Source organism: Trachurus trachurus, assembly GCF_905171665.1.
Source record: "Trachurus trachurus genome assembly, chromosome: 8".
NCBI classification, from domain to species: Eukaryota; Metazoa; Chordata; class Actinopteri; order Carangiformes; family Carangidae; genus Trachurus; species Trachurus trachurus.
This window is the reverse complement of record NC_139905.1, coordinates 244,300-259,172: the sequence shown is the minus strand read 5'-3', so window position 1 is coordinate 259,172 and position 14,873 is coordinate 244,300. Positions and strand designations below refer to the sequence as shown.

The 14,873-nt window shown below is 42.0% G+C and overlaps 1 protein-coding gene across 20 annotated transcripts in view; it reads left to right on the top strand.

The window, feature by feature from the left end:
* The window catches only part of LOC310989411 (scavenger receptor cysteine-rich type 1 protein M160-like), a 197,051-nt gene that overhangs the window by 109,277 nt on the left and 72,901 nt on the right, over window positions 1-14,873 (top strand). For 18 of the 20 annotated variants that reach the window (XM_083976466.1, XM_083976468.1, XM_083976471.1 and 15 more), the window contains one exon: window positions 1,985-2,278. The exons of the other annotated variants lie outside the window; for them this stretch is intronic. In XM_083976466.1, the coding sequence (XP_083832592.1) occupies window positions 1,985-2,278 (294 nt within the window). The remainder of the gene's footprint in view (window positions 1-1,984; window positions 2,279-14,873) is intronic. 20 annotated transcript variants of the gene reach the window in all.

Below are 14,873 nucleotides of genomic sequence, written 5' to 3'. Positions count from 1 at the left end.
TAGCTGACAAAATTAACACTGGTCCATAGAGTCATTTGTTGGGTTTATGGTTGGGATGATGCGATACACTCTTCTCACAAGCCCCAGTTCTTCACAGGCTCTGTCACCAAGAAGTGATTCCCGTCCCTCATTCACAACAAAGAAGAATAGGTGGTGCACTTTTCCTTTAACTGTGACACTCAACCTGCATGTGCCCAAACATTTGATTGGCCGCCCATTGTAGTCTTTCAGTCCAGATTCTTTTCTTTTTATTTGTGGCTTATTTTTCATTGCCTTCACATCACAAGTGCTTATGAGATTTGCTTTCGCACCAGTGTCCAATCTCATGGTGACTACAGTCCCATTTATCATTAGAGGAGCTATCCACTTATCTTCTGTAGTGACATCATTTACATTGTCTGGCTTATTTATTTGTTCACTTTCACAATTCACCATTCCAACAAAGAACGTGTCACTTAGATCAGGCTCGTCTATTAAGTTTACAGTTTTTCCTTTCTTCCCCTCCTTCCGTTTGGAGAAGCATTGTTTAGCAAAATGATTCTTGCCTTGGCAAGTGGAGCATTGCTTACCAAACGCTGGACACTGTCTAGGCTTGTGCTGTGAGCCGCAGCGCTTGCAGTTTATCATCACGTCCTCCTGCTGTGCAGGCCGGGTCTGTGTGCGCCGTCTCCGCTGATACGACACTGCTCCAACCGCTGCCGCGCTGTCGCTCTGCGCCGAGGCGACTGCAGACATCTCGCTGAACGTCCTCACGTGCCTTTGGGACAGCTCACTGGCCTGGCAGATCTTAATGGCTCCTGCCAGCGTCAGCTCCATCTCCCGTAGTAGCCTCTCTCTGACCTTTTTATCCTCCACGCCGAATACAATCTGGTCCCGGTTCATGGAGTCCGTCAGCGTCGCAAAGTTGCAGGACTGCGCCTTTAGCCGCAAGTCCGTCAGGAAGCTATCGAAGGGCTCATGCTGCCGCTGTGTACGAGACCGAAACACGTACCTCTCGTACGTCTCGTTCTTCTTCGGAGAACAGTGAGTATCAAACTTGCTAAGCACTACATCCAACTTTTCATTATCTTCAGGACTGTCAAACACGAACGTGTTAAATACTTCTATGGCCTGTGGCCCTGCTATCGTTAGCAGCAGCGCTACCTTTCTTGCTTCCGGCTTAGCCTCGAGTCCCATAGCAGCAACATAAAGGTGAAACTGTTGTTTGAAGGTGCGCCAGTTCTCGTCGACATTCCCCGTTAGTTTCAAACTTTCCGGTGGTTTTAAATCCATGTCGCCCATTCGAGTTTACTCCTGGTACCATGTCATGTTCGTGTTCCAAGGATGAGGCCGTGTGGATAGCAAGTTACTTAGTTTAATGTCTCACGTTCTCAACAACATACATGTGGCTCCATGCAGTCTTGCTCTACCCCGCTATATGGTACAGTAAACTGACTACTAACCAGTACTGCCGCCTAGCGGTCAAACATGTAATAACATCCAATCATAACAGTGTGGACATTCACTCGATCAACGGTATAAGAGCATCGGTCAAGAAGAAGCATCTCAACCAGGTTGTTCTGGAGTTAAATACCTCAGTAGCGCTACTATCAGACTGAACTCCTTTAATACCATACGTGTATTTTAATTTTTCTGTCTTGACATCAGTTTGAAATCTGCCTTGACAACTGCTGCCATCCTGGTGTTTGACTTAGTCATTTTGTGAAGCCACAGATAAGATCATGTTTCCCAATCAGCTCAGTGTGATGAAGGCTGCTCCTTTGCTCCTTGCTGTCAGAGGTTGTGACTTAAATGTACATTGTAATAGCAACTCTCTTGTTGTCATTGTTTTAAATCAGTGTCATTCTGCATGCCACCACAAGATGGAGCCAAAGTAATTAATCTTCACCTGCTCAGGTACAAGTGGAGCTACAGGTTGGATTTGTTCATTTCTGTTTGAATTAAACTCACTTCTTTTACTCTTCACTCTCTTCCCTGTGTTCAGAGCCTGTCAGGTTGGTGGGAGGAGCCAGTCGCTGTGCAGGTGACCTGCAGCTGAAACTAGGAGAGTGGAGACCAGTGGACAGCAGCTCCTGGAACCTGAAGGCAGCATCTGTAGCATGTAGAGATCTGGACTGTGGCTCTGCTGTTTCAATAAGAAGAAGAGAGGAGTCCTCAAAGAGGTCTGTGTGGTGGATCGACACTGACTGTGTTCAGTCTGGATCTACCCTGAGGGAGTGTTCATCATCATCATCATCATCAGATTCCTCTTCCTCCACCGTGGAGATCACCTGTTCAGGTGAGTCCATCAGTGACATCATCAGTGACAGTCAGGTTCAGTGTCTTCCTTCCTTTGTTGTGGAGACAGAAATGTTCAGTAACTTGTTCCTTTAGTATTTAAGTGAGTGAAGGTGAAGGTCTGGTGGTGATAGTCTCCGTGGCGACCCGTAGCTCCTGTCTGCTAGAACACCCAACACCTCAACTGTGATGGAGTCCCAACTCACACACTCACAGAGCGTCGTCCGACAACAGTTCACAGTCCGTTACTGATCAAACACAACGCTTACCACACACAGTCCACTGCTGTCAACTCCATGCCATTAACTCTCAGCTCCTCCTTCTTCCTCATGCTCAGCTCCACCCAGAGGTTTAAGTCTTATTATATTTAATAAGTCACACATTTTAAACAGAAATTATTTGTACATTTTAATATCTTATTTATCTTAAAGTATTATTTATGTAATAAGAAAAAAAGAGAAAATACCAAGGCACCAAGGCACTACTTGAATATAAATATTAAAATGCCTTTATTGCATTAAGGGCCAAACTTAGTAAAAAAAAAGACGCTGTTATTTATGTCAATTTAACTTCACCATAATAACTGGTGTTTTATCTTGAACTTATTCCCCGGAGAGAATAAAATTAAATTATAGCTGCTGCGCAGCGATGGGTCGGGTCCGGGCTACTTTTGGGCAAATTTAGGCAATTCTGAGCAACAAACAGGAGAATAGGAAGACCCACAACCTCTGGAAGCAAAGACCATTGTCTATCACACTGAGCTAATTGATAAGTGGCAGTTCAACAGTGGCTTCACAAATTGAGTAAGCCATTCACTGTCGTGTAGGCAGATTTGAAACCACAGTAAAAAGAAAAATCAGTTTATGAGGTAAAATAATGATATGTATTTGTTAAACTTCTACTGTGACTCTAAGATGTTAGGAGCCTTCGCACATGGTCCAGTCCAAGCTATTTGGATTTATAAATTTAGAGGCTTGCTGTGATGCCACCATCTTGTCTTTCGTGTTGAGGACATCTGACATTTTGATCTGTCATCATCATCATCATCATCATCACCCTTGCTGGGTCTCAAACTCACAATCTCTGACACCAAGAACCAGCTCCTAACTCGCTGAGCTAATTGGCTGGTAGTGAGGCCTGCTGTGTAGCTTCATTTATCCACTCAGATGGTCAATGCCCGGGCAGCTGTTGTCAAGGCAGATTTCGAAAATGGTCAAAATGTCAGAAATTCTGTTATCTAAACAAAAATCTGATAATACATGGGATCTGGCATGGGGTTGGACATTTCTGTAAGGTTTGGTGAGTTTTCACCCATGGAAAGTATGATTTCCTTGGAAGTAGAAAGAAGAAGATGACACTGGACCTTTGTGCAAAATTTAGTGAGCTTTCGCCCATGGTCCAGTCCAAGCTATTTGTTTTGTAATTTTAATTTAGAGGCTTGCTGTGATGTCACCATGAGGACATCTGGCATTTTGATGTGTCATTATCATCATCACTCTTGCTGGGTTTTGAACCCACATCCCCTTGCACCACAAACCAGCGCTTAACTCACTGAGCTAATTATCTGGAAGTGAGACATGGTGTGTGTCTTCTCAAATAGACTCAAGGAGTCAGTGTCCGGGCAGCAGTTGTGAACGCAGATTTCAAAAATGGTCAAAATGTCAGAAATTCTGTTATCTAAACAAAAATCCGATAATACATAAATTGCATCTAAACAGCATGGAAATGTTGGTGATTTGTTTTTATTATAAGTGTTTTGCTTCATAAGAGAAAATCTGATGTTTAAAAATTCCTCCCTTACATTGACTGCAGTTGTTCCCATGAGAGCAGAATTCAAAATGTTCTCAAAAATTCAGTTTTTGAGACAAAATTCTGATATTTGCCAAACTTCATCAACCATGACTCCAGAATATTCTCTTTTTTTCAGGAAGATTGAAAATGTATTTAGCAAGAATTTGATGGTATATGTTTACAGTACTGTTTACAGTCAAATGTTTTCATGCACTGTAGGCTCAATTTTTGATTAATCAAAAATCCAAGAAACAAGTTTTGTGGAGGACGGTCTGGAGATGCTCTGTAGCAAGTTTGGTGTCAATTGAGCAAAAATTGTGGGAGGAGATACATTTTAAAAGTTTTACAGTTATTGAAAAAAACAGAGTGATGGACTTCATAATTTGTAATAAGTTTAAGTTGACAAAAGTTTCAGCAGTATTGAGGCTACATTGTGGTGAAGTTTCAACACTGTAGCATCTACCGTTGGTTTAAACGCTTATTGTGCCCCCCCTAGTAGGGGGGGGCACATGTCCTTGGAGTTGAGTGAATCTGGCATGGGTTTGGACGTTTCTGCAGAGTTTGGTGAGTTTTCACCCATGGGAAGTATGACTTCCTTGGAAGAAGAAGAAGAAGAAGAAGAAGAAGAAGAAGAAGAAGAAGAAGAAGAAGAAGAAGAAGAAGAAGAAGGAGAAGAAGAATTCCTAGGAATACAATAGTGTCCTGGCAGCTGCACGACTTTTGGAAATGTGTTTAGTCTATTTCGGCTTTTCTGACTCAGTCTGTCAGACTTAAAGCTTGAGAGACCCTCTTAGTCAGAAAAGCCGAAATAGACTAAACACATTTCCAAAAGTCGTGCAGTTCTGATTTCGTAATATATGGTTCGGGGGCCCAAGACAAACGCGTAGATGTGTGTTCGGTCCTGATTGAGCCATTACTTTTCGAGAGGCGGGGCTTCAAACAGCCGCATTCCTCTGTATCCCTGAGGCCGCCGTTTCCATAGAAACCGACCAAATCACTTGAAACTTGGCCTGTGGACTCATGGTGAGGCCCTTATCCATTACCCCGACACCCAACTCTGTGGGAGCATGGGAAAGCCAAGTGGCCCCCCGGGGCCCCCAGGGGCCCCTAGAGCAACGGGACCAAAATGTTCTGATAGAGGACTCTCTGATATACAACATATTTATATTTCATGATGATAACATAAAGCGTGTATGTTTTGTTGAGAAAAAGCAGGAATGGCTGGATTCACTTTGATGTTTGACCCCTGTGACCTTTGACACTTACCAATTGGCTTTATGCACAGCTCCCCTACTTCCTGATCGTACACCAGCTCCTTTAGCTAAAAGTTCTGCCTGATAGGCCAAAGCATCTGGAAGCTATTAAAGAATTGCTGTTTAAACATTTCTCCTTCAATAAGAGGTCAGAGAAAGGAGCATTGCTTTTTGGCTATTTGTGACCCTTCTGAATGTCACAGAGCTCTGAATCTTTGCACACACAATCTACTAGACATTCTGGACAACCTATCAAAATCTCAGCTTCCCGCATCAAAGTCTTGGTGTTTTATTCAAGGAAACGGGGTCAAAAAAGGTCACAAATCAGTGACCTTTGACACTTGTGAAGGTCGCACGGGTTTGAAACTGCACATGGTGGATGGCCTTAGGCCCCGGACAAATACATGAAACTTTCAGCCTTATAACCCCAAGGATGTAGACGTTATTAGACAAAAGGCTTCTAAATCTAGGCTTTGAAGGCCGAGAAACGAGCCTGGACAGTCAGCTGTGACCCTTCTGGACGTCCGACAGGTCTGAAATTCTACAGAAACTTTGTCCCTAGTGCTCTGAACAAAATCAAATCAAAATCTCAGCTTCCCGCATCAAAGTCTTAGTGATTTATTCAAGGAAACAGGGTCAAAAAGGTTAAATTTAACACTAATCAGTTACCTCTGACCCTTGAATTCATAATAATGTTTTTCAGATAAAAAATAAAATTTCACTCATTTCACTCATTGAATTAAAAATTACAATAAATGTGATGTGATGTGGACCAGAAAGATGCTGGTGAAAATTATGAAAAAAAAGAAAGAAGTCAAGCCAACTTTTATGCACTTTATTGTTGAATTTTAACAATATAGCACCGTTTTTTTATTCAATGTAGAAAACAAAAAAGATGTTAAGACCTTTTAGTTACTAAGAAAATAATATAAGCTCAATTTGTTTTATTTTTTCATTTGCTGGTAACAGCAAGCTCAATCAATCAGACACGTCGCTGATAAATATGAGGATTATGGGTAATGTAGTGCTTCTCCGTGATATAACATTGGAAACAAAGCGTGTTTTCTTAAAATAAAGTTGATATTACACAGGGCTTTTGGACTCAGCAGAAGCACATAATATTGTTACACAGTCTTCCTTGGATGGTTACAGCATTATGGCTAATAATCAGATCTTTCTTCAGAATATTGATTAAACAGAGCAGCTTTTTGAATGCGGAAGTGGTCTTCACCTGTAGAATCCACAACCCCCCCCCCCCCCCCCCCCCCCGTCTGACGTAGCTTCCGACCTAATTTATTTCTTTATTGATTATTCTGCACCAAACACCATGATCACTAAATGAATGAATAAATAACCGAACGGACGTCCTTGCCAAAAGCTACGTCAGACACAGCAGCATCAGGTTCAATAAAGCTTTAAGGAAAAGTTAAAAAAAAAAAAAAAAAAAAAAAAAAGTTTTCCTCTGCTCACAGCGTCTGTCAGTGCCGCAGCCGGCTCGGCTGGATCACTTGCTCTGAGCGTCACATATCGCCGCGAAGGGGACTGCATTGGAATCAACTGAAAGCCGAGAGCGTCAAAACCTGACGAAAAACGGGCACCTCATGAGTCAGGCATGTGACGATGAGGGACAGTGACCGTTCGTCAGGCTGTTGACGCACTGGGAGTGAGAACGTGTTGCAGGGAAAGGATGTGGCTAACGGTAGCATGGGCTAATGTTTATGGATGTAAGTAAGTAAGTAAGTAAGTACTTTATTTGTATAGCACCCTTCTCAGTACGAATACACAGAGTGCTTCACAGCATAGATAAAACCATCATACAGTATAACAATACGCAATAAAATATAGAAAGTACTGTGCATATTACATAGTAACAGCACAGATAACAACATAGGAGAACATCAAGTGGCACTTGAACGATGCCCCGAGGGGGTCGAGCCAAAACAATGTTAAAGGAGAGGTGAGTCACATCCCACAGCATCTAACACCCAAAAGCCCCTTTTTTTTAAAATTCAAGATCTTTTAATTAACATTTTCTCATTATAACAAGTGTGTGGTGCTGGGTAGCCATTACATTATTTATAAAGTCATTTTGGGTCTGCTCCCCCTCTATTTATGTAACTATCTCTCCAAATCTCAAAGCAATTACCGCCTACGTTCAAATGAGTTTTATTTATTAAACGTGCCCAAAGTTAACACTGAACTTGGTAAGCACTGCTTTAAGTATGCTGCACCTGCTGCTTGGAATGCACTGCAGAAAACTCTAAAGCTAAAGGAGCTGATCAACCTTGGATCTTTGAAAACTCGTGTGAGAGAAATTGGAGCAGCTTCATACCGCACTTGTTTTAATGTGAATCCGAACTTTTAGTCCTGTTGCTTTTATCTTGTATTGTATTTTATCTGTGTGTTGTGTGATTTCTGTGTCATGTATGTGTAGTAACTTTTCTGCTGCTGTCTTGGCCAGGCTTCCCTTGAAAAAGAGGCCATTGTGTCTCAATGGGACCGACCTCGTTAAATAAAGGCAAAAAAAAAAAAAAAAAAACAGAGACATGAGATGGGTGTGGGTACATATCAATCACACCATGCACAAATGAGATATATAAAAATACATAAAGAATAATAAAAAATAAAATTGAACAATGTACAAAATAATCCCTCCCATGTCATTGCCAGATTACTAGTCATAGTATAAAATCACTGTTCAACCAAAAACACTGAGTGTGTAACAAGTGAGCAGCATAGCTGAGCTGTACTCAAGGGCCAAGCCTTTAAAGGGTGTGGAAATCTTTTAGGAAGGGGCCCCACACCTTCTGAAACTTATTTGAATGCTGAAGTGAGTGTCTAATTTTCTCCAATTTTAGGCAGGACATGATATCTTCTAGCCATTGCGCATGAGTGGGAGGGAAAGTATCCTTCCACCTGAGCAGAATTGCTCGTCGATCCAGAAGGGAGGCAAAGGATAGAGTGCGTTGCTTTGCTGTGGTTAACTTTTTCTCCCCTCCCATGACCCCGAACAGAGCAGTCAAAGGGTTTGGTTCTAATTTGACCTTTAACACCCAAGAAAGTGTATGAAAAACCTCCCTCCAATATTTCCCAAGGCCTGAGCAGGACCAGTACATGTGAATGAGGGAAGCTTCCGCATGTTTGCATTTTACACAGTATGGACTAATATCCGGGTATATGGAGGACAGTTTTGCTTTTGAAATATGAGCCCTGTGTACCACTTTAAACTGAATTAAACAGTGACGTGCACAGAGGGAGGTTAAATTAACCAGTTTGAGTATGGAAACCCAAGTATCCTCTGATAAAGGAAAACCCAGGTCCTCCTCCCATGCAGTTTTGAGCTTATCTGTGGGGCCACTCCTAAGCTCCAACAGCTTGCCATAAAGAACTGAAATTAGCCTCTTTTTAAGTGGATCCATAGAAAGGACGGTGTCAACAATAGTCGAATCTGCTGCTGTTACAGATCTGGGTCGTCTGAGAGAGAACAAAATGTCTTACCTGGAGGTACCTGAAAAAATTTGACTTAGGGAGGCTGAATTTTCTACTAAGCTGCTCAAATGATGCCAAACTGTTGTCTATGAACAGATATTTGAAACGTACAATCCCTTTCCTGTGCCACTCTTGAAAGGCAGAGTCCTGACAGGATGGTTTGAAAGGGTAGTTTGATGCAATGGGGCTTAGCAGAGAAAAGCTATGAAAACCAAAATGCTTCCTAAATTGGGCCCAAATTTTTAAAGAGTGTTTAACCACTGGGTTTCTGATTGATCTAAGGCAAGGCAAGGCAAGGCAATTTTATTTGTATAGCCCGTTTTTACAAACAGTTTGTCTCAAAGGGCTTTACATGGCATCGTAACAACATCCTCTGTCCTTAGACCCTCACATCGACTGAGGAAAAACTCCATGGAAAACCCTTTTAACCCATAAGAACCCAGACCCATTTATACTTGAAGGAAAATTAAGTGGGGTGAAACACAGACCAAGTGGAATGCATGGAACACATTTTTGAATTTTTTTTTGAAATAGCGCCACCTATTGTCAGAGATCTGGAATGTTACATATATGTCACATCGGGCGTTTTTGGTATCTTAAATTTTCACTTGAAAATAAATGGGCTTGACATTTTCTTTTGCTCTGTAACACAAATTTGACCTTTTATTTGCATTTCCATAATATATATCAAAATTACAAATTTGCTGGTTACTATTAACACCTTTTTAAGACAAGTTTCACAACAAAAAAGGGCAAACACTATAGAAATGCGAATATTGCCTCATATTGAAGGCTTTAACCAGTTACTGAAGCCTTAAAAGCTGTGCAACCACAATTTTCTTTCCAACTACAAATACCTTGGCATCTGGATGGACAGTTGTCTTAATTTTAAGAACCATATCACCACCCTCATTGCTAAACTAAGAACAATACTTGGCTTTCTATACAGAAATAAGCACCGTTTCCCTACTCACCACAGGAAAAAAATTAGAGACACTATTTTTTCTCTGTTTTAGAGTATGGAGATGACATCTATGGAAGAGCTGCTAGTTCCACTTTGATTCCCCTGGATGCTGTTTACCACTCAGCCTTACATTTCATTTCCAATGCTTCATATAATACTCATCACGGCACTCTTTATCAAAATGTCGGCTGGTCATTTCTGACAGTACGGGGTACACAGCATTGGTTTTTATCCATTTTTAAAGCCCTGTCACAGTTATGTCTCCTTATTTATCATCTCTGTTAACTATGAAATCACAAAACATTGGTACCCACTCACAGAACTGATTGTTGGGTCATATTCCATTCGTCAGAACTGAGCTGGGTAAAACGTCCTTCTCTCACAATGCACCACATGGGACCCTCTCTCCCATCAGTACAGCAGTCCAGAACCCTTGTCTCAAACCTGGTTCATGACTGTTTGACTGTGTTAACTTTTCTTATTTGTTTCCTAATATTTTCTTATGTAAACTCTCATTCTTCTTTGCTGTATTTGTTGTTCTGTATACAACATCTATTGCACGTCTGATGATCGTCAGTACATCCTGAACACTGTATCCTATTTTGTTACAAAAAATACAGCAAAAAAGCATAATTACATTAATATGGGACCAGCATGGGATACTAAAATCTTGTTCATTTACTGAGAAGAGTGTCTCTGCTAAATCTGTGGTTCAATTTCCGGACTGATATATCATTTTATTAAATATTGATTGAATTTGACATTATTTTTATGTTAACATTTTTAAATTATGTTTTAAATTGAACAACATAGAGTATATTAATTCAAAATACCTGAATCTCCTAATTTAATTGAGCAGTTCTTTCCCATTTTTCTCATTGTGACACAGGCGTCACATGGTATTTTTCCTGACTTTTTTAAGGCTAAGGCCCGATGTGACGTATATGTCACAGCAATATTTTCTTAAGTTGTTTTATATGAGTTTCTTCAAAAAATGAGGTCAAAACAGGTTAAATACAACAAGGGACATGTTATAAAAGGATTTGCATTGTGAAATGGGTGGTGGCTTATTTTATTGACAGAAAGCAAGCTTTTCAAAATTAGCTGCCTCTGTGAAATTTGCCAACTCTGCTGGCCACCATCTTGGAAATGTTGTCATGGATAGAGAGATTCACAGAGAGTCATGTGACTGCACCAGGATGTTGAGTAGATGTCACTTAGGGACTTCATGAGTTAAAAGTTCAACATAAATATGCGTAAGGGGCTTTCCAGGACACTTGAAGGCAGTGTGACACCCGTGTCACCGTGGGTCCTTATGGGTTAACAGGGAAAAATCAGAGAAACCTCAGGGTGAGCAACAGAGGAGGGATCCCTCACCCAGGACGGACAGACGTGCAATAGATGTTGTTACAGACAAGAAAACAGTTTACAGTTTGTCACAGAGTGTGCGAAATAGTCTAATAATCTAAGTGAGGGAAGTGGGAGTGAGGATCCAAGGAGTGCAAGAATTGACAAATTGTCGTTTGACTGTAACTCCATCGCCACCCAGTCAGGGCAGTCAAGCTGGCCATAACAGGAGGACCAAAATGCAAGGCAGCGCAAATTAGCAGCCCAATAATAACAACGAAAGTTTGGAAGGGCCAGACCCCCTGTCGGCTTGGTTTTTTGAATATGAATCCTGTTCAAACGTGGTCGTTTACCCCGCCATAAATATGAAGAAAAAACTGAGTCGAGAAGTTGGAAAAAGGATCTGGGGATAAAGAGTGGTAAGGCCTGGAAAAGGTACAAAAATTTAGGTAGTATGGTCATTTTGATTGAGTTGATGCGACCTACAAGCGATATCGACAGGGGCGACCATTGTGTTTGGATTTGTTTAGTTTGATTTAACAATGTAATAAAATTCTCCTGGAAAAGATCTTTATGCTTCCTTGTCACAGATATGCCTAAATAGGAAAATTTGTTGTTCTCAATTTTGAAAGGAAAACTGCTAAGGTCTAATGCACGTGCTTCATTGTTGATGGGGAAAAGCTCACTTTTATTGAGATTTAATTTATAGCCTGAAAGTTTACCGAACTGACTAAGCAGCGACAGAACAGGGGGCAATGAGGCTGTTGGATAAGAGATGAAGAGCAACAGGTCATCAGCATAAAGTGAGACTTATGCTCCGTGTGACCTCTCCAGACACCAGATATATCCTTACAAGAACGAAGTGCTGTGGCAAGCGGTTCGATAGCCATGTCGAAAAGCATGGGACTGAGGGGACACCCCTGACGGGTTCCACGATGCAAACTAAAAGGTCTTGACCGTTGGAAGTTTGTAAGAATTGAGGCTGTGGGATGCAAATATAATAGTTAAATCCATGAAGTAAAGTTTGGACCAAAACCAAATTTGTTCAGCACAGTAAATAAGTAGACACATTCAACACGATCGAATGCTTTCTCTGCATCGAGAGAAACAACGCATTCAGGGACATCTTCAGAAGCAGAGTAAACAATGTTGAACAGTCGTCTTATGTTAAAGTAGGACTGCCTGCCTTTAACAAAGCCTGTTTGGTCTTTCGATATGATTGTGGGGAGGGTATTCTCCAATCTATGGGCTAGGATCTTGGCTAAAATTTTAGCGTCTGTGTTTAGGAGGGAGATGGGCCTGTAGGAGGCGCATCCGTTGGGTCTTTACCTTTTTTAGCTATCAGAGTAATACAGGCCTCAGAAAATGAAGGAGGGAGGGAACCTTGTCTGCAGGATTCTGAGAGAACTGAACATAGCAATGGGGAAAGAAGCAAGGAAAATTTCTTTAAAAATTCTGCCGGGAAGCCGTCAGGGCCCGGACACTTACCTGACTGCATTGAGGAAATGGCTAGTGCTATTTCTGCCTGGGATATAGGTTCCTCTAATTTCTTCCTTAAATCTGGTGATAGACTGGGAATACTGAGAACTCGGTAGGAGATCCGCTTTCAATGGACTCCGGTAGACCTAGGATACGTATGTTCTGCCTCCTGCTTCGGCTCTCCAGGTCGGTAACTTTAGCCTTTAGCCAAATATTATCATCACGTAGAGTCGAGTAAATGCCCTCGAGGTCAACGACTCGTTGACTGAGGTCTTCTGTAGCGAGTTTGAGGGACGAAACACGTTGGCCATGGTCCTCCACTGCAAGCCGCGTTTGGTCAAGTTTCGAGTCGAGTTGACTGAATGATGTTTTGAACTCGGTGGCTAACGCCGCACAATGTTCCTCGAGCAGCTCGGTGATAGCTGCTAGGGTTAAGCTAGCGCTAGCATCTTCTTTTTTGCTTGACTTGCCGCCTTTCGCAGCCATTTCAGGGGTAACAGGACTTGTTTAGGCGAAACAAGGAGAGAAAAAGGAAAAGGGGATTCCGTTGGCATGAAAGTTGAAAGGCTGAGTGGTTTAAAAAGTTAAATGTTCACGGGAGCACTCGCGCAACACATCTACTCCATTTGCTCACTAACCGGAAGTCCCCCCAAAAGCCCTTTTAAACAAAAAAGGGTGATCACTAAACAAAAGATGTATCACTATGGCCAAAGCGATTGATATAACAGAGTGGTGACAGCTCTTGACGTCGCCGCCAGTGCAGTCTCGTGGTTCATGTAGCTCCCAATAGTCCCAAATTAGGCTTGAAACAACGTTCAAAACACACACAGTCAGTATCAAAACTGAGCATAAAGTCCGCTAGCTTAATGCTAACGTATAATGTGAAACCTCATAAACGGGCTAACAGAAATTAGCACGGTTTCGTGGCAAACAAACAGCCATAGAAGCTGCTAAAACCTGTTTTAATTCTGGCTTTAGCGCTGTTAACACGTCACAGTTTTAATATTTTTTCATGCGAGAAAGTCACAGTTTAATCCAGAGTCTGTGGTCAGTTTGCTGCGATGTTTGTTTGGGAGAAGTCTGTGCGAGCCCCGACCGGGGACTGTGGCAGCGGCAGCAGCCGCTCTACTGACCTGAAAAGTGAGGAGGAGATGGGCTATGTACTGAAATCACCACATTTACGAAAATAAATAAATGTTTTACAATGAACCGATCAGTCTACAATACATTTTATTTTGTTAAGTAAAATGGTTACTGTACATGTCAAAAAACATTACCATTTAATTGGGGCGGTGCGTGGCGCAGTGGTTAAGGCGGCTGCCCCATGTAGAGGCTCAACGCAGGCATCACCTTTCCTGCATGTCATTCCCCATCTCTCTGCCTCCCCCTTTCTTGTCTATCTCTGCTATCAAATAAAGGCAAAAAAACATTACCACTTAATGACTTAAAATTGGTCGGTATTTCATCAACTTAGCTCAGGAGTTTCCTGCTGTGCACTACAGCCGTACTAGGAACAGAGCAGAAGTGGTTAGGAACATGTTCTCACGCAGAGGGGCCGGCCTCACTCCCGTCGTTACGTCACCACAGGAGCTGAGTCTGAACAGCCTGTTTTAGCAGTGGGTGGGCTGCAGAGTCGATGCAGGAATCATCTGCTTTCCTCATTGTAGGAGTTGGTAGGCTCAGGGAGGACCAGTTTATACCAGAAAAAAACTGTTTTATATAATATGGGACCTTTAAATCCTGAACACAGAGATGGTGAAACACGGTCTCTGAGGCTGAGCTCCACAAGGAAACTATGAATGGCAAAAAGACTTTTTACATGTTTTGAGAGACACATTTAAAGGACAATTCCGGACAAATTCAACTGGGGGCAGTATTTTCCTATCATTTTAGGTCTAAAAGAAGGAATCTGAAGATTTTCAGTTTAATGTCTCCTGTTTTGCGGTAGTTGTGTCTGTCCCCGCATCGCCACGGCAGCAATGAATGGGAGCGGATTGAAGTTCTGCTGCTTAAGCTGTTTCCATCCCTCAAAGCCACAGACAGTGTCAGATGGCGACTCAAACATGCACCCAGAAGTTTATTTACTTCAAGCAAGTCAAGAGTTGATATTCCTGTGTTTATGACACAAACGGGAGCTTCCCACTGCACCTGAACACACCGAGCGTAAACTTGGGTCTCGACTCCGCCAGACTTTGAATTGGATCTAGTTTTACAAACATGTCGGCTTGCTTGAAATAAATAAACTTCTGGATGCATGAGTTGAATTTGCCGGG